This window comes from Psammomys obesus, unplaced genomic scaffold (genome assembly GCF_907164565.1).
Source record: "Psammomys obesus unplaced genomic scaffold, mPsaObe1.curated_primary_1811, whole genome shotgun sequence".
NCBI lineage: Eukaryota > Metazoa > Chordata > Mammalia > Rodentia > Muridae > Psammomys > Psammomys obesus.
The window spans coordinates 18,387,093-18,414,115 of record NW_026587216.1 but is presented as its reverse complement, the minus strand read 5'-3'; the positions used below and the strand labels follow the sequence as shown (position 1 = coordinate 18,414,115).

Sequence of the window (27,023 nt, the reverse complement as noted above, 5' to 3'; positions counted from 1 at the left end):
AAGAAAGAAAGAAAGAAAGAAAGAAAGAAAGAAAGAAAGAAAGAAAGAAAGAAAAGAAAAGAAATCTGCAAGTTGCAAGTAATGGACAGAACTAGAAAATCATCCTGGGTGAGGTATCCCAGACCCAAAAAGAGAATTACGATTATGTATTTGATGATATGTGGCTATTAGCTAAGTCGGTGATAACCAAGCTGCAATCTGTAGAACTACAAAGGCAGGTATAGAGTAAGGGACTAAAGAGACAAATAGATCTCCCTAGAAAGGGGAAATAGAATAGTTATGGAAGTTATGGATAGATATGGAAGGATTAAGTGGGGACAGAGAGAAAAGAGGAGCCAAAAGAAATAATGCAGGGAGAGATCCCTAAAATTAAGGACCATTTGAGAGGCAGTATAAGAACTTAACACAGCAGAAACTTCCTAGAATATTTACATACACAAAGGTAATCTAATTGAAATCGCAAAATAATGGGGGAGCCAGGGTCCTAACTGGCCATCTTGTCACCAAATGAAGCTTCCACTTCGGGGACTATGTTACCACTAGTTGAGTTGTTGGCCAAAGGTCCCATGGGAATCCCCATACAACCCAAACTGTTGCCAAGATTATAGGTTGCTCTCTACAAACTGACAGCAGGGGCCCACTGATGAAGACAACACCTACGCAACTCTGGAACATGAAGAACCTTCACCCCCTACAGCCTAGCATCTTTGGTACATGAAGGTACTCTACATACTACTAAAAGCGAAATATAAACACCAACCCAGCCACAGACCCTCTGATCTAAAATGGTGTCCTGCTTGCAAGATATACTAGTGCAATGGTGGCACAGAGCTTATGGGAGTAACCAACCAATATCTGATTTGACTTAAGACCCACTCCACAAGATGAGACACATACCAAACACTGCTTGGGAGACCAAGAACATGAGACTAAATAGCGCAGGGATTTAGGGTAAGGGTAAAGCTAAAGAATACTGCTAAAGTGATTAAAGGATGAATGGATGGATAGAGAGAGAGAGAGAGAGAGAGAAACAATGTACCAGTAAAACTACTCCAAATAACATTTTGTTATGCTCATAGATCAGTGCCTTAGCCATCATCAGAGAAGCTTCCTCTTGCAGCAGAGGGGAACAAATAAGACAGAGACCCACAGCCAGGCATTATTGAGAGGTGGAACACTTAGCCCTAAGTGGGATGTCTCCATCAAATCCCTCCCCTCAGAGTAAGCCCTGGGGAAGAGAAGGTAGAAATGGTGGAAGAGCCAGAGGAGATAGAAGACACAAAGAGAACAAGGCCCTCTAAATTAAAATAAGCAATGCTCATATGAACGCCCAGAGACTGAAATAGCATACACCCTGCACAGCTCTGCATTGGGTCCACTAAGTATACGTCATGGCTTCCAGTTTAGTGTTTTTATGGAACTCCTGAGTGGCAAACAAGTGGATCAATTTCTTGTGCCTTCTCTTGGACTCTTTTCCTTCTATTTGTTTGTTTTGTCCAATTCCTATGTGTTATTTTTTTGTTTTATCTTTTTATATTGTTTTATTTTATTATTTAAAAAGAACTCCTACTGTCCTGTAAGTTTTTTTTAAAAAGTGTTTTAAGCCACTACATGTGGCAAAAACCATGTTCTGGTGTCCTTCCGATCAATGGATCAAAGAAAAGTTTTGACACTCAAAACTAAAATGACTCTGCAATCCAGAGAAATGTCTACACATGTATTGTTTCATACTATTTATTTCACAGGGGACAAAACCCTCAGTTTTTCTTATGTAATCTATTTCATGTATAATGGAATTTATTAATTAAAAAAATTCCAGCGTTAGTGGCATATGCCTTTAATACCAGCACTCTGAGAGACATAGGCAAGTGGATCTCTGTGAGTTCGAGACCAACTTGGTAGACAAAGAGAATTCCTGGACAGTCAGGGCTCTACACAGAGAAACTCTGTCTCGAAAAACAAAAAACCAAAACAAACAAACAAATCCCAGTCTTGTCCTTATTTCTATTTCTACTACTTCACATAGCTAAACGTTTTATCCTATTTAACAAGTATTGGTTTACACAAATGGAAAAAAAAAAACTTAAAAAAAAAAAAGGTCGTTTTCAGTAAAGAAAAGTGAAACACTGACAGATTAAATCATACACCCAGTTCACAGTAGCTGTATCTGTCATTCACCTATCAATACGATTACGATGTTTATGACAGGCCTGGGGCCTCATACTACAGCTCCTTGAGTCTGAGCTAAGACCTGGAGCCCTTTTCCCAGGGGTTCCCAAAAGTCCCAGGGGTTGCCCCAAAAGCCCCACTCGCTGGCTGGCTAGCCGAGAATGACTCAAAAGGCTATTCGGGTGGAGAGAACCCATCCAGCCACAAATGAGGCAGAATACAAAGTATGATCCACAAGCTCGCTGCTGGAAGTCAAGGGTAGGAAGCTACACCTTAACGCTCCAGTCCCTCTCCGCTCAGTCCCTAAATCACTGGTATGACTAGTTAGTCATCAGTTAGTTCCATACCAACAGTGACAGAAGATCATCCTCTCCCTAGTGTCTCAGATTAGCCCCACCCCAACACGGACAGGATACTAGTCCCCCATTGCTGTCCCATCCCCAGCGTCGCAAGTTAGCCCCACCTCAACACTGACAGAATCCTGCCCTCCCCATCATGCCCCTCCCTATGTTAGCACCATCCCAACACTGAGGGAATCCTGGCCCCCTTGCTGGCCCCTCCCTGGTGTCGCGAGCTCAGCCCCACCCCACGCTGGCCCCGCGTCGGGACGTGGCGTCGCGAGGCCTGCTCACCAGTCCGCCGAGCTCCGCCTTCCGCTGCAGCTCCGAGTGTCGCTTCAGAGCGCTCGAGAGGCCGCCCGAGCGCGCCCGAAGAGCGGAGGGCTCGTGGATCGCGCCCTCGGGGCCGCTGTCCGTGCATGCATTTCGAAAGGGCTTGGAGAAGAGACGCGCTCTCAAGAAACGGCTCCCAGCAGTCCCGGCACGGAAGCCACACAGCGCCGCCATGACGCCTGCGCGACCCCTCACCTTTGGCCTCTTCCGCACGCTGGCAGGTCAAGGGGCGGGCCGAGGAGAGCTCCGCCCACTGCCTTGGTGGCGGGCGGGGCGGGGCGGGGCGAGGCCTGTGGCCCGACCGCCGAGCCCCTGGAGCGGGCGCGTGCCCCGCAGAGGAGGCGGGGACGCTTCCACTGCAGTACCCCGAGGTCTTCACCGGTCTTCTTGATAATCTGTCGGGAGTGGGAAGCCCCAAGGTCGTGAGCGCATCCTGTTGCCTTGTTATTCAGCATTCCCGAATGTGTCGTGCTTGACACTTGAAATAATTCTTAGTGTCCGAAATTCCGGAAAGGAAGAGAAGATTGCCTTTGAAGTAGGCTCAAATCAGTTTGCGAAACTGGTCGTGGGTCTGTCCTCGGCCCAGTCACGCATTACAAAAGCCATCAGTGCCGCTTTCCCCGGGCTACTTACCATTCTTCTTGTGACTTAAGTTTCCGAAATATGCCCAGGTTTGGCAAGCACTTCCATCATTCTCCCCCCCCCCCCCAAATACTAGATATGTTTTGATTGTTTCGCCCCAGTGTAAGTCCCCAGCATTTGTTGTCCCTTCACTTCAGAGTCAAACATAACCAATCATACAGAAGTGTTTGCCAATTAAGGGGGCCATTTGTCTAACCACCAATTCGATGTTATCCTACAAAGTTCCAAATCTGGAGCAGGTGTCACAGTTTTCTATGTCATTTGCAAGTAAATACTTTTTTTTTTCTTTTTTTTAAATCAGGGTCTCATGTAGCCCAGACTTCTTGAGCCTCACTGTAGCTGAAGCTGACCTCAACTTCATGCTTTTCGCTGAATGGTGCGATTCTGCAAGCATTGTCACTACTAGGGCCAGGACAGACCCTCTTTTATGTCATTGGCTGTTAATTTGAATCCTCCTCAATGTCATAGGTGTATACTGACCTTGGAATGGTGCATAATTTTACAACTCACCTAAGACTCAATGTAGAGAGAATCCTACAAATTCAGTAGCTGCCTGAAAGGTAGCTTCTACTCCAGATGAGACCTCCTTCTACACACTTGTCTCTGCTGAGAGTTAAGTGGATTCTTGTCTAAAATGCTGTTCTCTATGGTTATTGCCTTCAGTTCTTTTGTTAAACTAAAACATGGCCAGTGATCTTTAAGAGCCCTCAGTAGTCATGGGCAACCAATATCATATTGCTGATTTGGTTTCCCTGCCTGGGAAGCGCCAAGTTTAAAGAACTGCTTTGTAAACTCCAGTGCTTGCTTCGCATGCCAAGGCCCCAGGTTCAGTCTTCAACATAAAACCTACACCTGGATGAACAGATGAAGCTACTGAGGTCCGACTTTTAAACCTAATATACATGTTGCCTCACCTAGAGGATAAAGCTGTTCAGTTTTGAAACACATAACCAGTCGCATTTCCAAACTCATTTGTTTTTGTAATTGCCCTTTTGACTATGAGGTAATTCCATTTCTGACGTCTTAAAAGTATAAAAGCTGTGGCCAGACAATGAATGAGGGTTGAGGCCCACTGGGGTTGAAGCCCATTTTGCAATCTGTGTCACCCATGAGTTGTAAATATGTATATAGATGTTTGCATGTGTATATATCTGTCTGGTTTTTGTACATGTTATATGTGTGTCAATTGTTTTTCTGTATTAAGGAGCTCCTTTTGTATCATCCATTGAATGTGTGTATGAATATGTACAGATCTATACATCTGTCTGTATGTTATGTATGGACTGGTACTATGGAACCAACAGTCAGAACTTGTTACAGTTTCTACAGAGATGTTAGCGGAAATCAGCATCATCGTCACATGTAAGCTTGTGGGAATTTGTTGAAGTTTTTAACTTATCCACCCTTTTTCCCTTGAGCGTGTGTGCATGAGTGATCACTCCTTACTTTCTCTCCTCTTCCCTTTTTATCAATTCACAAATACATTAGTAGATTCCAGCCCTAACAATCAGCCTCCTAAGATAAGCAGGCTGACATTTACTTTAGCTTGCTGAGCCCTCTTCATTGGCCTGCTCCTGTGCAGGAGCTAATCTCAGATCAAAGAGTCTCTTTTTACAACCCCCTGCAGTTTGGGCTAGAAGCTGCCTTTACAGCAGCAGCTGCAGGAAAATAGTGGTCAGTTTAAATTTCCTCCTTAGCAGCACTGCAGCCAGTCCCTAATCTAGAAAAGGAATCCTGCACTCCCTTCTCCTCTTCTTCATTGAATCATCTGTCTGATCAGTTGCCTGAGCCATCAGTTTGGCCACCCAAGGAATAACGCAAAACCCAAGTGATACATCAAAACCTGAATTTTGCATCCTACCCGAGATTCTACCCTGGATCTTGCCAAAACAGAGTAAGACTTTGACAACATACATACAAACACATAGTGAAAAGTAATCTTAATTTAAAAGGAAAAACAAAACTACTAAAGAATCCAGGATCCTGACAGTTGTTCCATGCTGTGTCTCCTCTGCCTCTCTTGCAGCAATAATCATTTAATAACTACTGAATCCTGAATCTTTCCAACACGATGATTAAATAAAGACAGCTGCTGTGTTTTTGGTTGGTTGGTTTGGTTTTCCTACTTTACATGTCAGGATCTGAGGAATTTGAGAAAAGTTGCATAGTTGATTCACCCCTTTCCTGGAAGATGGGAAATACATTAAAAAAAAAAAAAAACTATACCCAAATTATAGTTTTTATTGTTTCCAAGCACTTTACAGAAAATAGTGTACCTTAATTAAAAGATCCAGAAATAGTTCAAATTAAACATTCTTCTGTATCCCAGTAGTTACTTTTGAGTTACTAAGATCATAATCCAGGTAATGAGCTCTCTTTCATTAATTTCTCAGGTTCTAAACTATAAAAATTCTTGCTAAATCTTCTGCAGACCCCTTGAATTAGGGAAAACTGCCTTTGGGCCTATTTTATGTCCTTAAATATCTGAGATTTCACAAGTATTTGAGCTTTCTCTTTTGTTGTTTTCCCAGTAGAATGGCTCCAACCTCTTTGAAATATTTCTGTTAATTGCTGCGTTTCAAATCTTCTCAGTATCTGTGAATTCAATAATGACTCTCCCGCAAATATTTTTAATATTTTTGAATATTCTAAAATCCACATTAGTCCTTGATCAGTTTGTAACTTCTTTGATGAGACGGGGTATCTTCTAATGGATTAACTTTTTAAGTGTAGGAAGAGGTCTAGAAACGTAACTCTCTAATTTTTTTCTTTCACACTCATCCCCTGTATTTACTCATAGAGATCCATTCTATTCCCACCAAACACTTCTATCATTTTCCTCATATGAGAGTTTTCTTTACAAAATTTGAAGATTCCTTATGAAACAAAACAAAACAAAAAATACTGCCCTCTTAACCCATTTTGCCTGGTTACAAATACAAAGTGGGCAACCAGGAAACAGTCTGTTAAAAAGATGTTGGAATGGAAAAAATAAAAGACTAATTTGTAAAAGAACCATTATATTGAATAATCACAATATTTCTCTAAAGAGACAAATGTCAACAGACCCAGTTTTCTAGAAAACTGCTTCCCGAATACCAGTTGATTTTATCATACAAGCTTTATCCAGGTGAATTGTGAGTCAGGCGTAAGATAGCACTGTAAGTTGAGATGTGACTGCAGTCATCACTGATAATTCCAGGAGTCTAAACAGTCTTTAGGTCTAGATAGCCATGAAAATGCTAAAACAGACCACCTTGCAGGAAACCCTCCATTAAACCCATTTGTCACTCTTTAGGATGCACCAACAGTTCTATGAGAAATACGACTTGAATTTATTTTTTTATACTAAGATATTGTTGATAACTCCGAAGAATGTAAGGCATTAATACAAATGAGCTCTTTTACCATTGGCTTAATAAATATTGAAACCTTTACTACTGATACATAGACTTTATTGAGATTTTTCACATGTAATAGAGCACAGTTCCATTGCATCCAAGTACCAGTCAAGAATGGCAGCATGTCATTTTGTAACAACTGACATCTGTGGCTTTTCAGATTTGGTTTGCAGAAATATTATCTTCAGTTAAATCTGGTCATGCTTTTGAAAAATGCTTTAGGTCACTCCAAGCTTGGCAATTAACATTTGGCATGGACGAAGGATAAAACAACCACAACTGATAAATAACAGATGTAACCTCGTAGGCCAGAAACACATACAGCACAAGGAATCGGGAGCGGGTCAGTAGTAAGCACAGCTAATATAGGAGCTTAGCAGACATGTCTGGAAGCTTTGATTCACGAGTCCCGGCAGTTCTCAAAACAGGGGCAATGTCTACAGTGTAGTTTACAATCGCTGACACACTGAAAGCAAGTACAGCATGGCGAGCTCATCTGTATTAATGCCTTACATCCTTCGGAGTTAACAATACCTTAGTATATAAAAAAAAAAAAAAAAAAAAAAAAATTCAAGTCGTATTTCTCATAGAACTTTCTGTGCTTCCTAAAGAGTGATTTAGGAAGGTTTAATGGAGGCAGCAGTTTCCTCCAAGGTGGTCTATTTTAGCATTTTCATAGCTATCTGGACCCATAGACTTTTTAGACTCCTGGAATTATCAGTGATGACTGCGATCACATCTCAACTTACAATAATACCTTATGCTTGACTCACGATGTTCTTTGTCAGTTTACCTGAAACTAAATTTTAATCTTGTAAAAAAAAAAAAAAAACACGTGTAAGTGGCGTAATAAACAATATGCTGAAATAGTTGCTGCTACAAATGACAATTACGAAGGGTACAGGAGGGGACCCCACAATCATGCCACTGCAAGTTTGAGTTTCTGCATGTTTTTAACTTACAGAACTACTGAAATACACACACCTGTCTACTTGAGACTGAAGTCTTTGGAAACCCAAGATATGATTCTCACACATATAAGAACAAAAAATTTTGCTGGTTGTTTCTCCTTTGAAAGTAATAAAATAATTCCAAAACTTTAATAACCAGAATTTAGAAAAGAACAATTTTAGTTCAAATCAAGTGTACAGAGACTCAAAAAGGAAAAAACAACGACACATATAGAAAAGAAGAATCAAACCAGAATCCCAGATGTTGAATGATTTTGTGAAGCAGAAACCCAGTGGCCACCTGCAGCTTCCTGTCATTCTGGTGAGCGCCTTGGGACTATGGGGGCTCTGTGATGGAGGCCCTATATAAAGGGCCCTCTGTGTACACTAAAGAGTGTTTCCATGGAGTGGAGGTGAAGTTGGTTTCACTTTGTTTAATTCACAAAGAAGTAAGTAAAGCTAAACAAAAGCACTCTGGAATCTGCGGCCATGAACGCTGACGAGATGTGCTTGGATCTCACGTGCAGCACCTGGCAGTGGGCAGCAGAACAGAGGTCGGCATCTCAGGGACTCTCCTGTGTCTGTTCCGGAGGAGGCTCCATGTCTGTGGCGTGAGTAGCCTTTGCTGCGGAATTCAGAACTTCTCCAAAATCTGCGCCAGCAGTCTTGGTTCCTCCTACCTTATACTTTAAAAAAACAAACAACAACAACAAAAAAAAAAAAAAAAAAAAAAAAAACATGAAAAAGAAAGGACATCAATGAAACAAAATTAACTGCCTCCGCCAAAAGGAACTCTAAATTTACTTTCAAGAACACAGGGGGCCTCTCATGGCCCAGTTATCATTACGTACAGGTGATGTGAGGGCTGCTGGCGTGCTCAGGGCAGCTTAAGAGTTAACACCTGCTTTCGTCCTTGCTGAAACACATCCCCCCATCAGCTAATTGAGCCCCACCAGAAATTCTACTTAAAGAACTCTGCACACTGTTATTCCCATGTATCTCCCGACCTCCGTAGATGCTTGATAAACATTTTGTGGTCAGTCTATTTCATTCAGCCATAGTCATTCAGAAAGTACAAATGGAAGGGAAAAATATTTTTCCAGGTGGACTGAAAGCTTTTTAGCCCTTTCCTACATAAAGGCTTGGCCTAGCCAAACAGAACAGTGATGGTGTCACACCTTTAACCCCACCACTCAGGGAGGCAGAGGCAGGCGGATCTCTGTGAGTTCAAGGCCAGCCTGGTCTACAGAGTGAGTTCCAGGGCACCCAAGGCTACACAAACAAACCCTGTCTTGTTTAAAAAAAAAAAAAAATCTGACCTACAGTCTCAACATCATCTGGGGGCTTGTCAGAGAGCCAGGATGTCAGAACTGGAATCTTAATGCCAGAGGGACCGGTCCCTGAGAACTGTGTGTGCACTAGATTTAAGGAGCGCTATTCTCCAATCTACCATGCCTGAAACTGTCGCTCAATATTTGTTTAAATGCTGCATATGCCTGACATTTCTATTCTATTTCACAGGGGTTTTTTTTGTTGTTCTTTTGTTTTTTTCAAAACTAATTGCTTGCTGTAGTAGCTCATGCCTGTAACTCAAGAGCCTGGGGCAGGACAGGCGCCATGAGTCTGCTCTCTGGCCTGGGCTGTACTGTAAGTCCCTGTGAAACACTGTCTCACAAGACGCAAACCACAACTCTGTTGCTCAGTGTGTCACTTCATGCTTATCAGTGCTCACTGACTATTACATGTAACGATGCAACATGACAGCCAACACTAGGAAACCAGCCAGTGACCAGGAATACGTGTGCAGTGGATTCAAACTTGACCTTCCTGTTACCCCAGTCTTGACTGGGCATCGTCTAAAAACTGGAATCTAAATGAGCTTTTTTTTTTTTTTTTTTTTTTTTTTTTTTTTTACCTTCCATCCAATTGGATGAATTTGCATGACTTGTACCTATTATTAAAATTCACTGACATACATTCATTAACTCTAAGAAATTGTCACAACTCCTTGCGATTCGGCACAGGCAAAGGCGAACTGTGAGCCCCCCTCAAGCGGTCCCTCTTCCATCCCCCTTGCCTCTCCGGGGAGCCCAATGAAACCCTTCAAGCAAGAACATCATCTTTACATTGTTTCACTTCACTGTTTGCCCCATACAATTCTAAGTAGAAGAGCTTACAATGTTATGTATCTTAATAGTAAATTTAAAGATGTTTGTTTAAAAAACAAAAACAAAAACAGTTGTATAGCCCAGCATCTACACAGATGGCAGAACAACATGCAGAATTGTGCATGGGCCATCCTCTGGTTCCACAGCAGATTGCTTTTGTCCTGGCCTAACTTCCAAATATCTCCACATTTAGTCCTATGCTAGCACCTGAATTTATCCACTGTCCTCTTTGGCCTGGACTGCAACTCCTACCTCTCAACTCATCCTGTCCATGATCCGCACTCTCCCTTCACTGTGCAAGGCCACCAGCAAAGCTTTTTGGTAAAAAATGTACAGAAGAAAGTGTCAGTGGCTTCACATCTCCACAAGACCAGGTCATCATTCCTCAAAGAGGCCTGAAAGCCTATTAATGAGAGGCCTTCCCTGACTTTCCCTTCCTGTCTTCCTCCTGGGATACATGGAACCCTCAGCTTTCTCTGTCACAGCCACATGCTCGAAAACTACAGAAAACTGAATCTATCCAAAATCTCAGTGCACAGACATGTTGACCCTAAGCTTAAATGGATACAAGTATAAACTGGCAAAAGCATCGCAAGCATACAACCACAAGTTTCTTTAGCAATAGCTGCTCAATATACTTTGTATATTACATTTCATATTTCTATCTGCGATGGATAGTTTAATATCAACTTGAGACAAGCTATAGTCACCTTAGAGGAGGGAATCTTGACTGACAAAATGCCTCGATAAGATCAGGTTGTAGGCAAGCTTTTGGGACATCTTAATTAATGACTGATGAGGGATGGGCCTAGCCCCTTGTGGGTGGTTACATTCCTGGGCTGGTGATCCTGGGTGCTGTAAGAAAGCAGGCTGAGTGAGCCATGAAGAACAAGCCTCCATGGCCTCTGCCACGTCTGAGTCCCTGTTCTGACTTCCTTCAATGATGGTCTATGATCTGGAAGTGTAAGCCAAATAAACCCTTTCCCTCCCAGCTTGCTTTGGGCCATGGTGTTTCATCACAGCAATAGTAATCCTAACTAAGACATCATCTCAATGATGCTAAGTCATATTTGACAAATGGACTATACTATAATCTATAGAAAATATATTAACACAGCAAGTGACCAAGCAGTCCTTCTTATCTCAGGGATCAAATGAACATTAGTTCCTGATTTCTGACTAGATATTTCAAAAACTAACACTCAGGACAGACATCAGGAGAGGCAGGGAGAGTCCTAACAGTCTTGAAAACTGAGTCACAGCAAACCTTGACTCTTTCAAATGCAGCTTGTCTTCAGATGTATGAGTTGGCATTGAGATTCTGAATGAAGCCAGTTTCATGGACCAATCTAGAAACATGAGTGTGATGTACGTTTTGTATTCATCCAATGTGCACTGAGCAACATGCCAAGAACTATTCGAGGCCCCTAAGCAGTATTCCTGAACAAAAAGAAGGGTTCCTCCACTCAAGGGAATAAAAAGAAAGGCTCCTGCAGTCATAGGCTCACATACATAAAGTTGTAAGACTGTGTGTACAGGGTGATTCCTCAAACAACAGTCATAAATTTACATACAGACTGAGAGGTCAATGCTAAAAGTCCATACCACTGTATAGCATCAGATCTCTCCTACTGAGAAAGGAAGGCACACCCTGCCTTTGTAATGTGCTGAAATTACAGGTGGGTATCACCTTGCCATACTATCGGCTCCAACTGTAGCCACTACAATGATCAAGATTGGATAAAGAAATAATCACACAGGCTTCACATGAATACTATAGAATAGAATATCAGGAGTTCCAAGCAGGTACACCTGGAAAAAAAAGCAGGTGCCATTTGTGATCCTAAGGGCTGCTATGTTTTTGCTTTGGTTTTAGTTTGGGGTTTTTATATTTGGTTGGTTGGTTGGTTGGTTGGTTTGGAATTTTTGTTTGTTTTGGTGTTTTTGTAACACGGTATCACTCTGTGGCCTGAGCTAGCATCAAATTCTAGGCAATCTTGCCTCAGCCTCAAAATTCTGGGATTACATGCATGAGACACTATGCGCAATTCTCAGAATATGATTTTGTAATCATCTTGGAAATAATGCAGTTTATAGAGCTAATCATGGAAGGATGTATACCTTCAATATTGGGGATCAAAAAGGTTATTATGATCAAGATACAGCCTATAAACGTGCGAAAGCGCTAAGCAATAAACATATGCTTCAAAATAATAAAAGGCAGGCAGTGGTGGCACACTCCTTTAATCCCAGGCAGGCAGATCTCTTCTGAGTTTGAGGCCAACCTAGTCTACAGAGTGAGTTCTAGGACAGTTAAGGGTACACAGAGAAACCTTGTCTCAAAAAATAAAACAAAACAAACAAAAAAAAAACCCAATACTACTACCAATAATAATAATAATAATAATAATAATAATAATAATAATATGACTAATTAATGACATTAATGAACTCAATATAATAAAGGAATTAACACAATATCCAAAAAATAAAGATACTACCCATTCTAAGGACTATATAAACAAACATCAAATATAATGTTGATGCACAATAATCAGTAACAATGGAATATGTTTGGGTATAGCATAACAGCTAGGACAGGGTAGAAGAACCAACTTATTAGTATTTTGTTTTCTAGATTAAAAAAAAAAAGAGCAAATTTTGTTCAATTATAAGAATACCTGAAATAAAACAGACATCTGAAGTGTTGTTATTTTTATTTTATGTGATTAATATACAGCAAAGAGACTTCAAACATATAGCAAAGAGGCATCAAACAGTGTGAAGTCAGTTCACCCCTTTACTTGCCTTTAAGTTTTCAACTTTTTCTTCAAGTGACTTGAAAGTTGGAGAGTTTCTATGAAAATAGAAAAAAAAAAAAAAGGAAAATTACAATCGCCGTGGAAAAAAATCAGAAGTCTCTGAAGCATCACTGACTACATTTCTCCTTGCTGTTACTCCTGATTAGGAAAAGAGGATGTGCTTCTCTGCAAGTACGAGCACAAACACTTACTCTGCACGGGTAAGACCAGCTTCTGAGCTAGCATGTCTACAAGTTTGCTTTTCAGTTCACGAAGACAGCCGCTCCGAGTCTAAGTGATGTGTCTGTCATACAGACATGTACAGACAAAAAAGAAGCCAGGCAAGGCCAGCTGTCACCTCCCTAACAACTCATCAGAATGCAGGGAAATGCCACCGTGAGAGCCCCTGCACGATGCTTTAGATCTGTGTTAGCATCTCTTCTTGCAAGGTAGGATTCCCAAACATGAGCACACGCCACGCTGCTGGTACAATCCATCTTAGGGACTCCAATTTCCAGAGAATGGTGTCAGACAGACAAGGAAGGGACTGGGAGAAATCAGAGAGCTTTGAAACCTCCACACTTGGGGCTTTTGTCTCTCACCCCCAGGTTCCTAGCCATTGGACCTTAAACACCCAACCTGCTACAAAGGTAAAAAGAGCACAGAGGAGAACAAAGCCAATGGTTGTTGACCAATCCCACTCCATGCTTCCCCAGGCCAGCTGCAGCTGGGAAAATGAATTCTCAGGCCCCACCCCTGCTCTAGACTCAGAAACTTTAGGGGGGGGGCCATGATTCTCACATGGGCTGGAGTCCAAGCCAAGGATTTATACAGTTAGTAGCCTCTGCCCCCTACACAGGTTAAATTAAGGCCAGCTACAGGTGCCCAGTGAAGAAAGCTGGCTCCAAAGACCACACTGCGATGAGGGAAGCCTAGTGGGAGAGTGGAGGCAGGGGCAGGGGTTGTAACCAAAGCTAACATAGACAAGAGAAGGAACAAAATAACCCTAAACCCCAAGAGAGGCTTCATTCTACACTGGCATGTGCTTTCCAATTCAACTGCTTTCAGATAAAGATTTAATAAAATAAAACTGAAATAGTAATTATTTCCAAGAAAACTTGAATCTCACATTTTGGATCTCAACACTGTAAGAAAAGTAACTGCAAACTGTAACTGTTAAATGCATAGCTAGTTAAGAGGCAGAATTCTAGTTCCCTACTCAGTGGCTGGGGTTGAACACCCAAACCGAGGGCAGGAAGCACCTTGTAAACACATACTTTACCTCATGGCAGGCATGCTAACCGAATGCTGAATGGAGCGTATACTGAGAGGCAGCATTAAAAAGAGACAGAGACAAGTTAGTGTACAGTGACTCCACAGGAGAAGCTGACCACACCTGATAAATAAATAAAGCTTTCTGACAGTTCATTCTCTGTGAACAAGCTTTTTGAGGTGAGAGGTAGATAAAGTTATGCCAAGAGAATTTACTTTTTGAGCCACCCACAAACCAATTTCAGCCAAATCATTATTAGCGCGAACAACACAAGGGTGTCCTTCCTTCCTTCTCGCTGTGAAAGCGTTAAAATGCATTTCCTGGCTCTCCAAGGCACCAAGTCTCAGAGGAGAAATGGGAGCCCCCGAGGTATAGCAGAAAACTGAGAATGGAACGTGGGTCTTTAGGAGTCCTGATTCAGCTTTCATCACCTCCCCTCAAAAGTAAAGCATGCACACACCAGGAGCATACACACACACATACACACACCCCTGCTGGGCCACCACAGCAACCACCTTTCTTTAGCTATTTGTTTCTAGGCTGGAACAGACCAGTTTCTAAATTTAATGACTCTAAGTTGTTACAAATTCCACAGCACTCCTTAGCAATAACAGTATTTGCTCTTCAATGAAAGACACTTAGACTTGATCTCAAGACTTCCTAGAAGATCATTCAAGCACCAATCAGGTCTTCACATTCCGGGGTTCAATTTGTACCCCATAACAGTACAGTTCATTGATTGGCAAAGCTTTTGAGCCTGCTCTTCCAAGACCTTCCCTTGACACCAGCTCACCAGCTGAAAATATCTTCATTCCTTCTTCTGAAAAAACAGACAAACAAAACCATGTTTTGTTCATACTGTTATTTTGCACATAATATTTTGGTCACTAGCCTATGTTTTTGGTAAGTAATCTTTCCTTTGGGTAGAGCAAACAGTTCAAGTATTAATCCTCAATGATATTTAAAAGTTTGTGTGTTTATGACTAAGTCTCTTCAAAGACTATTGCTATACGTAGCAATGTGTTTTGTGATATCAAGTCTAGCTTAATAGTACTATGTAATTCTATGCGGTATGATCCTAATGAACAGCAGAACATGAAAACTGTGACAGAGCGAATCAAGGCCCCACTGTGCGGTGCTCTCTTACGTCACACTGTGAGTTCTCCCCCTGACGGAGGAGGCGTGCGCTGCGGCTCACTTGGGCATGAACTGCACAGGAGGAGGAAGTTACCTTCTTCTGTTTGGTCTTCTGTTTGAAGTACTGTTCCCATAACTGGAGGGCACAGATTACTGAAAATGATCCTTCTAAATTCTTACTAACCAAACTTGAATCATCATATGGACTGCTTCGGGCCCTTCTGAAAAAAGGAGCCTGGATGAGCCCCACAGCCACAAAACACCTTTGGCCCTAAAGTTCCCTAGACTTCCTATGTTTCTAGTCACCACCTCAATTTCCAAGGCTTTCTGGGTAGTCGGCTGGTTTGAGCGGGGCTGGGCTTCTCTCTCTCTGCTTGCTCCTTGCTTTACAAAACAGTTTTGAATTTGTGCAAAACATTCCCTTTCTGCATTGACCTCAGGCTCATTATCTTCTGTTCCTCAACGAAAACATTCTTCACTAGAGCAATCACTTCAGGAATTCTTCCATGGCCACGGAATTAGCAAAATGAGGAAATATGTGGATAAAGTTTAAGTTCTTAAAAGTTACAGACAAATCTGGCTACTATTCTTACACTCATGTAAAAAAAAAAATTATTTTCCTTCTTGTAGCCAGGTGGCTGGGTTCTCTCGGCAGCACACAAACTAGCACACAGTAAGTACACCTGAGACAGTAGAGAAGACAAGGCTAGGATGTGTTTAAAATAAGGCTTATTTTGTTAAAAAAAAATCACTGGGCTGAATTTGAGTCCTTTTCTGCACCTATATTTCACAATTAAAACAGAATGAAATCAACTGGTAGAGAACATTTCGAAAAGAAGGCCTCTGCAGCCATCTTAGTGGGAAGAACAAGGCGTATACATCAAGCCCAGCCGCATCCCATTATCTAATCCCCTCAACAGTCGCACTCAGATGAAATTTCACTTGGTGGGTATCTAGGCTGCACTAAGTTCGAGGACGGCTGTTCCTTCACTCCCGGTTCCTCTACACAACGTTGAACAAAACTTCTTCAACTGACGTATCACTTCCAAATTCATCCAAAGCCAAACGTGACATGGAACCTTCTATGGCAAAAAGCCAGAGTTGGCGCTTGACAGAGAGCCTGCAGGGAAATCCATCACACCAACAAAGCAGAATCCGTTAAGATTCTCCCCTGTTGATCTGGAACCCTCACAGCAGGAGGTGCAGCTAGGTGAGGAGGACAGGGAGCAAGGGGTGGTTCTCTCTGTATACTTCCCAATCTCAGATTCGCTCTTCCACTGCATGATTCATTCTCTTAGGGAGAACCCTTTCTGACACTGTTGTCTGACCCTTCTACCTCTAATAATACAGAGCCAGGGAGAGAAAGGAGGACTGTGCAGAGAAAGAGCAATGGCCATCGTGGGGATGCTGTGAAAGCCGTCCCGCACCACTCTCCCAACCTCTCCTGACATGAGCAGTGCAAGAGAAAAAGTGCTAGGCCATGTCCAGGGCTCAGGGGTCACTCTTGACCTCACTGCCCCGGGGAGGGTGTCAGCTCTGGGACCAGGAGGAATGGGTTCAAATCCTAACCGTCAGCCACTTTCACTGGCTTTGCAGCCTTGAAGTCATTTAGTCTCCCTCTAGCTCAGTGTCTTCCCCATTGTATTATCAAAGCACTATCCACCCCTACTTTGGAAGGGCTCAGGATTGTCCTCCCCAGCATATAACTGTTAACCATTACATTACTGGCTTTGGTTAAAACAGGAATTGACATCATTTTCATGGCAGACGATTTCTCATAAAAGTCTGCAATAGTCTAGAACAAAATCTGACACACAGTTTAGCATTTAACAAATACATCAGAATGATAAACATTTTGCCAACTAAAACTGGGAAATGTGAATGTGAAAGGTACAGAAAGTATTACAGTGATTCAGTTCCTAATCAAAAGACACCTTTTCACAGTGGAGGAAAGATATTTCTTTTCCCATGAAGGTCAGAACTTTCCAGCAAAAAGGAATTGTCAAGAATGACCTTAATAAGCCCTAAAACAAATTAAGAATATTGAGATGTATACATAAATTCTCACTTGAAAGGAAAATTCTTTTGTGAAGTAAACACAAAATGAATTAGCATTTCTTCTTAAATATATTAAAAAAATGAAACAATGAAGTCACTGAATTATTCCAGGATGCCATAAGACCATCATTTGTGTTTAAAGTAGCAGTGGTTACAGTGAGAAGGCCCTTGTAAAGAATGTCTCCCCATTATAAAAGCATGACTCAATGTGTCGCCTCTTTGTACAGACAACAGCAAAAAAAACAAAAGGTAGAAATGTACACGTTGCTTTTGGAGTGGTCAACAATTATCAGCAGGGACCTTATGAGTCAAGTTTTCATTACCTTGTCCCAAAAGGATCCCAGCCTGGCTGAACTCTCGTTTTCAAGACTTCAAAAACACCTATTCCCATAATTTTCCCCATCCCCACCTCTCCTCTCTCTACCTCGCTCCTTGCTTTTCCCTCTGCCTTCCCTCCTCCCCTAATGTAGCCAAAAATCTTACAAATATCTGATTCTCAGATGTTAACTCACTAAACTGATCGTGGTTTTTTGTTGTTGTTTTTGTTTTTTTTTTTAAAGTAACACTGGACCTTCTGAGTTAGCACAAGCCATTTCTCTTTCTACACCTCAGATTATATCGCCATGAAATCATTAGTGTGAGTGTACCACTCAAGTGGGACTTAGGGCAAACAGTTAATGGGATTAACCATCTGTTTCCGAGTAGTTGGCAAAAGGGATCTCTGGAGTCCGCCCTCTTAGCTCCCCATCCCACCCCTCAGAACGGATCATGTGGCCAGTGCTTCGAGGTAAGGCTATCTCCCTGATAATCACTCTGGAGGAGTGGCCAGAGTTTGCCTCTATGACCTCCATGATCTGAAAGATGTGATTTTTCCTTATATGACTGAAAACATGAAACCAGATTAAGTAACCTGAGAAGAATTACAAAATTTAAGAGAATCTTTTTCCTTCTTTCCAAGTTTTCATCAAAAGACGATTTCTGCATGCACTATTTGCCAGTAAAAAACAAGACAAACACTTGCTCCACTCCCTTAAAGTTCGAGGAACGTTGTGGAAGAGGGGACTGAAAACAATATAAGGTCTGGAAGATAAGGCCTGGCTATGAAGTGGCATCCTGGAAGCCTGATACAGCGATGGCCATCATTAACTCACGGGAGCCATGCCCACTGGGGCTAGATCGGCACCTTGCTAACATCTGCTACAGAAAGGGAGGGACTCGGGTTCTGCTGCTGAAGTATCGGCAGCTAACAAATTCAAGGAGACAGGGAGGCGTAATATCCAGGTGTGTACACACTGGTGAGCCCATAATGCTGGGACGGTTAGGTCCAAACCCGGGGTAACACAGAGGGCCCTAGTTAAAATCAGCAGGGCACTACACAAAACAAAAATGAATGGATACTGAAAGATATCTGTAAAGAGGAAAGCAGGCTGGCAGGGGCAGGAGTGAGGTACGAGTGCTTTGGGAATGTATTAAACACATGTATGAAACTCGCAGAGAACAAAACGTACTAGCTTACAAGCAGTGCAGTGTACCTGATCATACTTCTACGTGAAATAAGGTAACCTAAAATTATTCAGGGCAGCAGAGCTCTGTTTCTGACCTGCTAAGGCAGCACACATTGAACCACACTTGCACACATCTGCTGTGACCTTGCTAACAGTGTGGGGAAAGAATGATCTATAAGGTGAAGCATGCCACCCTGAAGAGGCCTTGCATAGCGCTATGCTTTTGTATTTGTGCTGTAATACCTGACACTGACTGACGACAAAGTACTTGCACGTTCTTCTACTTAGAAAGTGTCCCAAGGCCTTGGCTCCTTCCCCCACACTACACAAAGGGATCTAATCTAACAAAAGCTATGACTGTTTCATGGTTACGGCCTTCAGATCTGGACACCGCAGGCACGCCTGTGCTATGTGACTTATGGCTAATGTGACTAAGTTTATTCATTTGCCTCTAACCGTCCCTTCTTATCACTGGCTACTTGACTTTTTTCTAACTGATAATATCTTAGCCTTAAATAGTTCAACAATGAGAGTTTGTCCATCTCTATGATTTACTCGGCTTTCCAGGACCAGAGCTGCATGCACCCGTTGGCTTATTCAAGGGAAGGGGAGGGAGTGGAAGGGAGACCAGGAGAAGAAAGACATCTTAAGGGGGGTGGGCAAGAAAGAAAAAAAAAAAAAGATAATGGAGTTCACGTAACGTGAAAGAATAGAGGACTATTTTCGTGGTAGAAAGACACCAGCAAGAGAAGAAAAGGATACAGCATTGGGAAAGTGATGATGAATGAGAAGAATGTATTATAATGACATCTATTCATGCAGATGTCACAATGGAACTCATCACTTGGTAAGCTGGCTTTAAAAATTAACAGCCAGAGGCCTGCTCACCTCCACACAACATGGAAGTACACGGTGAAGGGAGGTGAAGAGATGGGAAAGAAAGAGAAGCTGGACACGAGAGGGTGGTGAGAAACAGGCTGATGTGAGTGAGTAGCCTACACTGCCACCTGAGGCCACGGTGAAGTCCTGGCCCGTTCTGTTTCTGAGGACCATGTCTGGATCCATGGCCCTACTGCAGCTGGGGTCTGTATTGATGGCTACAGCCCATGTTACCCACCAAAGCCATTCAGAGGTCCCTAGTCTAGGCTACCACCTGAGACCATGTTTTTGTCCAAGGGCTAAGGAGAGCTGGCCCCACCCCTCACCCACATGGAAGCACAGTAGAGTTGACCCTGGTGGAAGGCACTGTCTTGGGGTGGTGTGGGTGTGGGAGAGATGTCCTCCCCCACCCTTCAACGCCTGTGGCAGGCAATAGAGTTAGCCCCAAAGTCATGAGAGCAGGAGAGCGGGGACCCTGCTGTCTCCTGGATAAACACAACAGAGCTGGCCCGGGTGGCACAGACTAGAAAGAGCTGTCAGGCTGACCCTCTCAGCTACCACCCAGGCCCAGACCCAGGGCTTTGAGTTGGCCCACCCCAACATCTACCCCGTCTACGAACTGCTGGAGCGTGTGAAGGCGGTCCTGCAGAGCCAAAGCTGTAGGATCTCCATGACACAGGACAACAACAGGATATCTGAGAGGGGTCCCAGGGAGGATCCAGTACTGATGGTGTAGCAGAAGCCAGAGACCTCGACCAGACAATGACTCGCTGCAATGAACACTGCAAGTAAAGACATGTAGACGAAAAAGGATATGCTGCATGACAACCGTGACACACCACAGCTTGCACAGAGAGATTTGCTTTGTTTTCTTTTGGAGGGGGAGGTTGCAAGGGTAGAGGGCTGAGATGAAGGGATGGGGGAGACGAGTGGGACTGGGGTGCATGATGTGAAATTCACAAAGGATCAACAAGAAGTTAGAAAATTTTAAAAGAAAATTAACAGCCAGAAAAGGGAAACGGGGAGGAAAAGCCAGTGGCAGCTGGGAGACAGCAAGGACTGATGAGGTACAGTGTGCCCTGCTCAGAAGACAGAGGAGACCGCGTCACCCATCCAGCTTACTCCTTAAGGATCTCCTATGTGTGCCCTCTGATACCTGCATATACAGTCAGGGTCTACACAGGACAGGACCGTTTGCTCAGCCTCACAGGGACTCCCTACAGGGCATGACCTGTACTTTTCAATACTCCCTTTCCAGTGACAAACCATAAAATGGCCTCGTGTGCTTAAAGAACAGTTAGTGGAGAAATAAAATAGCGAAGTATGCCAATAAACCAAATATCGAAAAGTACATGGTGAGTAAGGTCTTACATCTTTGTCTTACCACACACACAGAGTACTGTCACCTTCAGAAGATGGAAGAGTTAATACCATTGTAATTAGACAGTAGGACCCACATGAAGGAGAATTCCAATATCCCTACCAAAGCATCAAAACCAAACAGTCAGACATTGAAAGGGAGGAATTCTGTATGCCATAGTAATAGTAATAATAGTAATAATAATAATAATAATAATAATAATAATAGAAACGTCAAAAATCATTTCCATATCCCTTGTGCCACAGTGCCAGATTCTTCCTTCAGCTGGGTCATTGCACATGGTATACAAGAAGACCTCCCTCGGAATTAGAAATGCGCTCAAGAAGCTACTGAGGATGCAGGAGAGTCACGCAGCGGAAACACGGGAGCTTCCACCAAGGCAACAACATCTAATCTCACACGCTCAGCTCACACAACTGCGGGACAACAGCGGGGGGGTCAAACTCGCCTTACCTAAAGGAATGTGAAAAAGCTTGCAATCTGTAAGAAGCCAGAGGAAGCGTTAAAACTGAAGGAAGTTCTCCCGAAGCTATCATAATTAAACAAACAACTTATTATCATTACACTGCAGATTCAGTCAACGCTAAAAGCGTGGCAGCGCCTTGCAGGCGATCCACACAAAAAGTCGTCCAAGGGTTCAGGAAAATCTGTCCTTGCGATATTAAGCTTTCAGAACAACACTGCTCTGAAATATAATGGGTGGGGAAATGGATTGTGATACACAGCATAATATACTGATTGAACCAATCAATTCAACTAACAAAATTCTGGTTGTAAAACCTATTTTCCCCACAGATAAAACACAAAGTCATGCAGTCTAGGCGTAGAAAAAGACAAACAGCCAGTGTGCACACTAGCAGAAGCACAGCCTGCGTGAACCAGCATGATTCTAGTCACGAGGGTGGATGGAAGCACAAAAGCACCATCAAGTGGTTTTATCAAAATGACAAGAAAAATTCTGCAAAATAACCTCAAATACAAACACACAACTGAAAAGAACAGAAACTCAAAATCAAGACCTGGGCCATGTAGATGTAGGTAAAGCTTATGGGTTAGTATGAACCAGAGCACGCACAAGCACCTTGGAACCACACCACGACACACAAAGGTCACACACAGATGGTGAGGCCCAAGCGTACACTTGAATGCTCTTGTACTCATCCCCAGAAAGGTGCCTGGCTCTGCCCACAATCACACATTTGCAAACACCACGGACATGCTTACCCTGCAGGACCGAGAAGGACTGAGACAAAAGTTTGCAACCAGAATTTTTCAACGGCCCTTAAAGGGACCCAGAAGATGCTCATTTTGGAGGTTAGAGGACCAGGCCTAGAAGAATCCAGGCAAGCATTTCATGCCTTGGTTTGAAGAAGTTCCATCCCTCTCTCTAAGAGAGCAGAACCCAGCAACACCCAGAGCCAAAGGCAGGGACCAACAGCACTTAGCGTGCCGGTTCAGTTCACCACAGCTACTCGGTGAGCAAGGGAAAATGCATACGTACTTAACATCTTCCAGCTTTTTGGTGATGGCTGCGCCAACTGATGAAAATGCAGCTGAAGCCTTCTGTCCAGCCTGAGAGAAGGATTCAGATGTCCTCTTGTACCTACAGTCAATTATGAATGAACAAAGGGAAGAGAGGTCAGCTAGGCTTTTCCAGACGCTCTTTCCAGGACAGCAGTCATCACCTAAAGAACTCAAGAACAGAACAGTTTTAAGAACCTCTAAATGTTCCCTATAACCGTGAGGGTAGCAGTAATCCTCCCACCATGATCTTCTGGTGCCCTGGACAAGGCCAGAAAGGAATGGACTAAGAAGTTAGCTGTCAAGCTCAAGCGGCCCCTCCCTCCCCAAAAAGAAAAGTTGTACCTAAAGGCCAGGGCCTGGGCAGGTACCGTACTCAGTCAGTACGTACTTCCCTTCTAGGCCCGGGGAACCTGAGTTTGAGCCCCAGAACCCATGTAAAAAAAAGCTGTGCATGATAGTTCTGGCCAGTCATACTAGTTTTGGAAAGGCATACAAAAGGGTCCCTGGGGTTCACTGGCCAGGCAGTCTAGCCTATTGGAAGAGTTCCAGGCTACTGAGAGACCCTTCCCTTAAAAAACAAACAAACAGCTGGTTGGCACCTGAGGAACAACACTGAAGTTGTCCTCCGACCTCCACACTGTGCAAACAGGCACAGACCAAGATTCTAAACGGCAAAAATGACTTTCTGACGATAGCCAGAAGATGCCGACGGCAAGAGCCAAATTATCTTCAAATTTTTATAGTCTCTTTGAAAGCAAGTCCTCTGTGCCTAACAGCCTAGGGCTCTCAGAACCTTAACAATGTATTCTCAGCAGATCATGAGCCTAACAATCCAAAAGCTAAGAGAGCATCTGAAACCCACAGGACAGTTTTCTCCATCTTGCTGTAACCTGCCTACCTATGGGCTCCACAGTGGCCTCAGTCAACATTTAGATTTAGTTATTCTGGGGCCAATAACATTGCATGTGATCACACATCTTCCAGGGCAACCTCAAACTTTGTTGCCAGGCCACAGATGCTCACATTTGGCTCAAGAATAAACTATTGTTTATTTGCCTCTAAAGGAGAGCTGTGTTTCACCAGTCAACAGGCTAAAGCTGATCATAAAACAAAACTGAAAATGAGCCAGAGTTTGAAACCTCACCTTTCTTTCACTCTTCTCTACATCAGCCAGACAAAGCAAAATGAAAATCAAATTCCTCAGGTGCCTTTCACAATATTATCTCACATAAAGCGGTCAGAAGGAAAAAAGTGTAGTTCATGTATATTGTAGTATCCAAACAAATTTCTGAGCATAATTTTTGTTTGTTTGTTTGCTGGAGCTACTACATAAGAACTTGCCTGGTTTTCAATGTATATACAAGATACCAATATGCAAAATTATTATAGTACGATACTTACTGTAACATAAAAATAGAAATGAGCAGTCTGCTTTATAGCTATCAACCAAACAAAAACATGGAACCTATCAAAAGGCTCAAGCTTCTCTACTGCAGAAATTAGTACTGGGGCATTGTTTTTGCTTTTATGGTTTTGGGGGTTTTCCTTTGGTTTGGTTTGGTTTTTCTTACTACATCAAGATCAAATACCAAGGACAAACATCGTTCGTGGTTACAAAGATTACTTCCTTGTATGTTTTCCTCTACCCACGAATGTGGGGGTCGGGGGAGGATAAGCAAAAGAGTGAATACTTGCACTAGGGAGGTAGCTCAGTGCTAGAATGTTGCCTAGATGAACAAGGCCGCAGGTTCAATTCCCAGCACAGGGAGGGAGGAGGAAGAAGAGGTGATCAGGGTCAAGTGGGGCACAGATGGCCTCACTGTTACTGTTGTCAGCAGCTCCTAATTTTGCCAACTCACAAGCTACAAACAAACAAAAAAGGCAGATCTGCTGCTAGACGCCTGTTCCTCCTCCCACACCAGGAATGAAAGGTGCACAAGCGCAATGCTGTCTCCTAACCCACGTGATCACAAAACTAGCAAACTAAGGGACTGGCCTCTACGGCTAGCATGTAGGAGACACTGTGATGGAAGAATCTTAGGCTACTGAACGAAGTAAAAAATGACCATCTCCACAGATGACCAGGCCCAAGTTCAAATCCTGACTTTGAGAGATTGGTCACCTCCAAATGTCACTTATCTGAGCCTATTCCTTCTTTGGAGTTATCTCATCACGTGATCTGCTGGTTTATTCTGAGACCCAAACAACACTGTCTAATAACATTGGAAAAGGCAATATAAATAGTGCCCTCCCTAAGCTGAGGGCACATGTTCTAAGATCACCAGCGGATGCCAACACAGAGCTCATACTGCACCGGGTGGGTCTACACCACATCTTCCCTTACATGCCCACCAAGTAACTAAGGGTCAGGTGGTTTGAATAGGAATGACCCCCACGGATTCATGCGTGTGAATGCTTGGCCTGTAGGGAGTGACACTATTTAAGAGGTGTGGCCTTGTTGGAGGAAGTGTGGGGTGGTGCTTGGAGGGTCTCAGATGCTCAGGCTAGGCCTCGTGTCATTTCCACTTCTGCTGCATGCAGAATGAGAGGCTGCACTCCCAGCTCCTTCCCCAGCGCCGTATCGGCTTGCGTGCTGCCCCGCCTCCCACTATGACAATAATGGACTAGACCTCGGAAACTGTGAACCAGCCCCAATTCAACGTTTTCCTTTCCAAGAGTTGCTGTGGTCATGGTGTCTCTCCACAGCAATAGAAACCCTAACCATGACAGGGGGTGTATAAAGCAGAGATGCACTGGGAAAAGGGATGACTCATGTCCCGAGCTGTACAGAACAAGATGGCAAGAGATCTAGTCATGTTACACAAAATAGAATGTAATTTAAAACTTACGAATCTTATGTCTAAAATTTTCTAATTAGCATTTTCTGACTGGGAGGAACTAAAACCTCAGGAAGATAAAAACGAAGCCACAAGAAGGAAGGAATCTGAATATGGTTCCTTCAACCTGTCCGTGAGATTCCATTCTTTAAGCTGTTCTGGGAAGCTAAAATTTAGAAAAGAATCAGGTACTCTCAAGAACTGGAAAGAAAAGGTTGTGTGGTCCCCAAAGGAAACCTGTGGAAACACCCTCACGCCTCTGCTCTTCCTCTCCCCAAAGAAGAGGAGCAGAGGCGTCCTTCACACAGTCCAGAAACGTGTGCCACCGAGGCAACTCACGCAGTGGTCGTGGTCATGTCCTGCCAGCTCCTGGCAATATTCTGCTTTAATTCCTGGAGCGAAGTAATCCCGAGCTTCCGCTTGATCTCTGCGAGATCCTTCTGCTTCGCTTCCAGCACTTGAGACAGAGTCTGGATTTCTTCTTCCACCTGTGAGGGACGGGATTGAGGAGAACATAATGGCAAGAGCTTTTCTGTAAATCATTAAGAACATCCAAGCAAGCTACGTTCAGAGGCAATCGCCACCTCTTTGTGGGACGAATAGTGGAGGAGAACACAACTGATGGAAAGAAGACAGACATGAGTGAAAAAGTTGCTGTGAGGACACAGTAATGGAGGTTGTTTTGAGCATAAAAAAATGAAAACACATGTGCCAATATGACAGAATCCAGAGTCAGAAATGAACTGCTTTCTGACAGATGTGTCAAGAGAACTTGGTGGAGAAAGAACAGGGATTTTTGCCCCAACAAATATGACTTGGATAACTGGTTTTCAAATGCAAAAGAACAAAGGAAAGCCCTTAACTCAGTACACACACACACACACACACACACACACACACACACTCAGATTGATCAGGAAGCTATAAACAATTGCTAGCCTCTATGATCCTGAAAGCAAAACATGGGGTCAAATTTTCAAAACCATAGTTAGGGTTTTTTTGTTTTTTTTTTTTTTTTAAGGCAGCATGGACACTGCAAGTGACCAGGAGGGAAAAACAGAGTTTATCCGAATTAGAAACTGAAGTCTGGCACAAAGGCCCTCATGATAGGTGACGGCTGGAGCATCAGGAGTTTGAGGTCATCCCTGACTAGGTTCAAGCATCCTGGCTACAGGAGACCCTATCTCACACCCACCCACCCTCTGAAACTGTAAAAGCTGCTGTGCCTTGAGCTCATTATCATGGGATAAAAAGAAACCAACGAATGGAGGAAATACCTTCAAAGCCTGTTAAACATATCTGTCGTATCCAAAACACACAGGAAGAAATTTACAACTCGGACATAAAAAAAGCAAATGATCCAATCTTTACTGGGCAAAGGAATTAGACAATGCTCACAGGAAGATATAAAAATGACACGAGGCAAATGGCAGGGTGATCAGCATCATCTATTAGGAACTGAAGAAGGGTCAATGAAAACGCCACCCTACACCCATGTTAGGAATACTATAAAAAGTAGACCTTGACCAGCTGCCAGGACAGAAATGACTCCTCCCATACTAATGAAGTGCAACAGCTCCTCAGAAGTGCAAACACACAGCTATGGTAGATTCTGACACTGCCTCTG

General features: G+C 43.2%; 1 protein-coding gene across 6 annotated transcripts in view; it reads right to left on the bottom strand.

The window, feature by feature from the left end:
• Tpd52 (tumor protein D52) overlaps nt 1-27,023 on the bottom strand; it is a 196,106-nt gene that overhangs the window by 104,731 nt on the left and 64,352 nt on the right. For 3 of the 6 annotated variants that reach the window (XM_055603225.1, XM_055603222.1, XM_055603226.1), the window contains exons 3-8: nt 25,736-25,884; nt 22,537-22,638; nt 21,489-21,515; nt 14,085-14,126; nt 12,810-12,858; nt 5,704-8,519 (exon numbers count right to left, since the gene is read on the bottom strand). In XM_055603225.1, the coding sequence (XP_055459200.1) occupies nt 8,397-8,519; nt 12,810-12,858; nt 14,085-14,126; nt 21,489-21,515; nt 22,537-22,638; nt 25,736-25,884 (492 nt within the window). In that variant the 3' untranslated portion in view covers nt 5,704-8,396. Of the gene's footprint in view, nt 1-5,703; nt 8,520-12,797; nt 12,859-14,084; nt 14,127-21,488; nt 21,516-22,536; nt 22,639-25,735; nt 25,885-27,023 lie in introns of those variants that run through there. The other 3 variants (XM_055603223.1, XM_055603224.1, XM_055603227.1) reach the window with 3 other exon arrangements.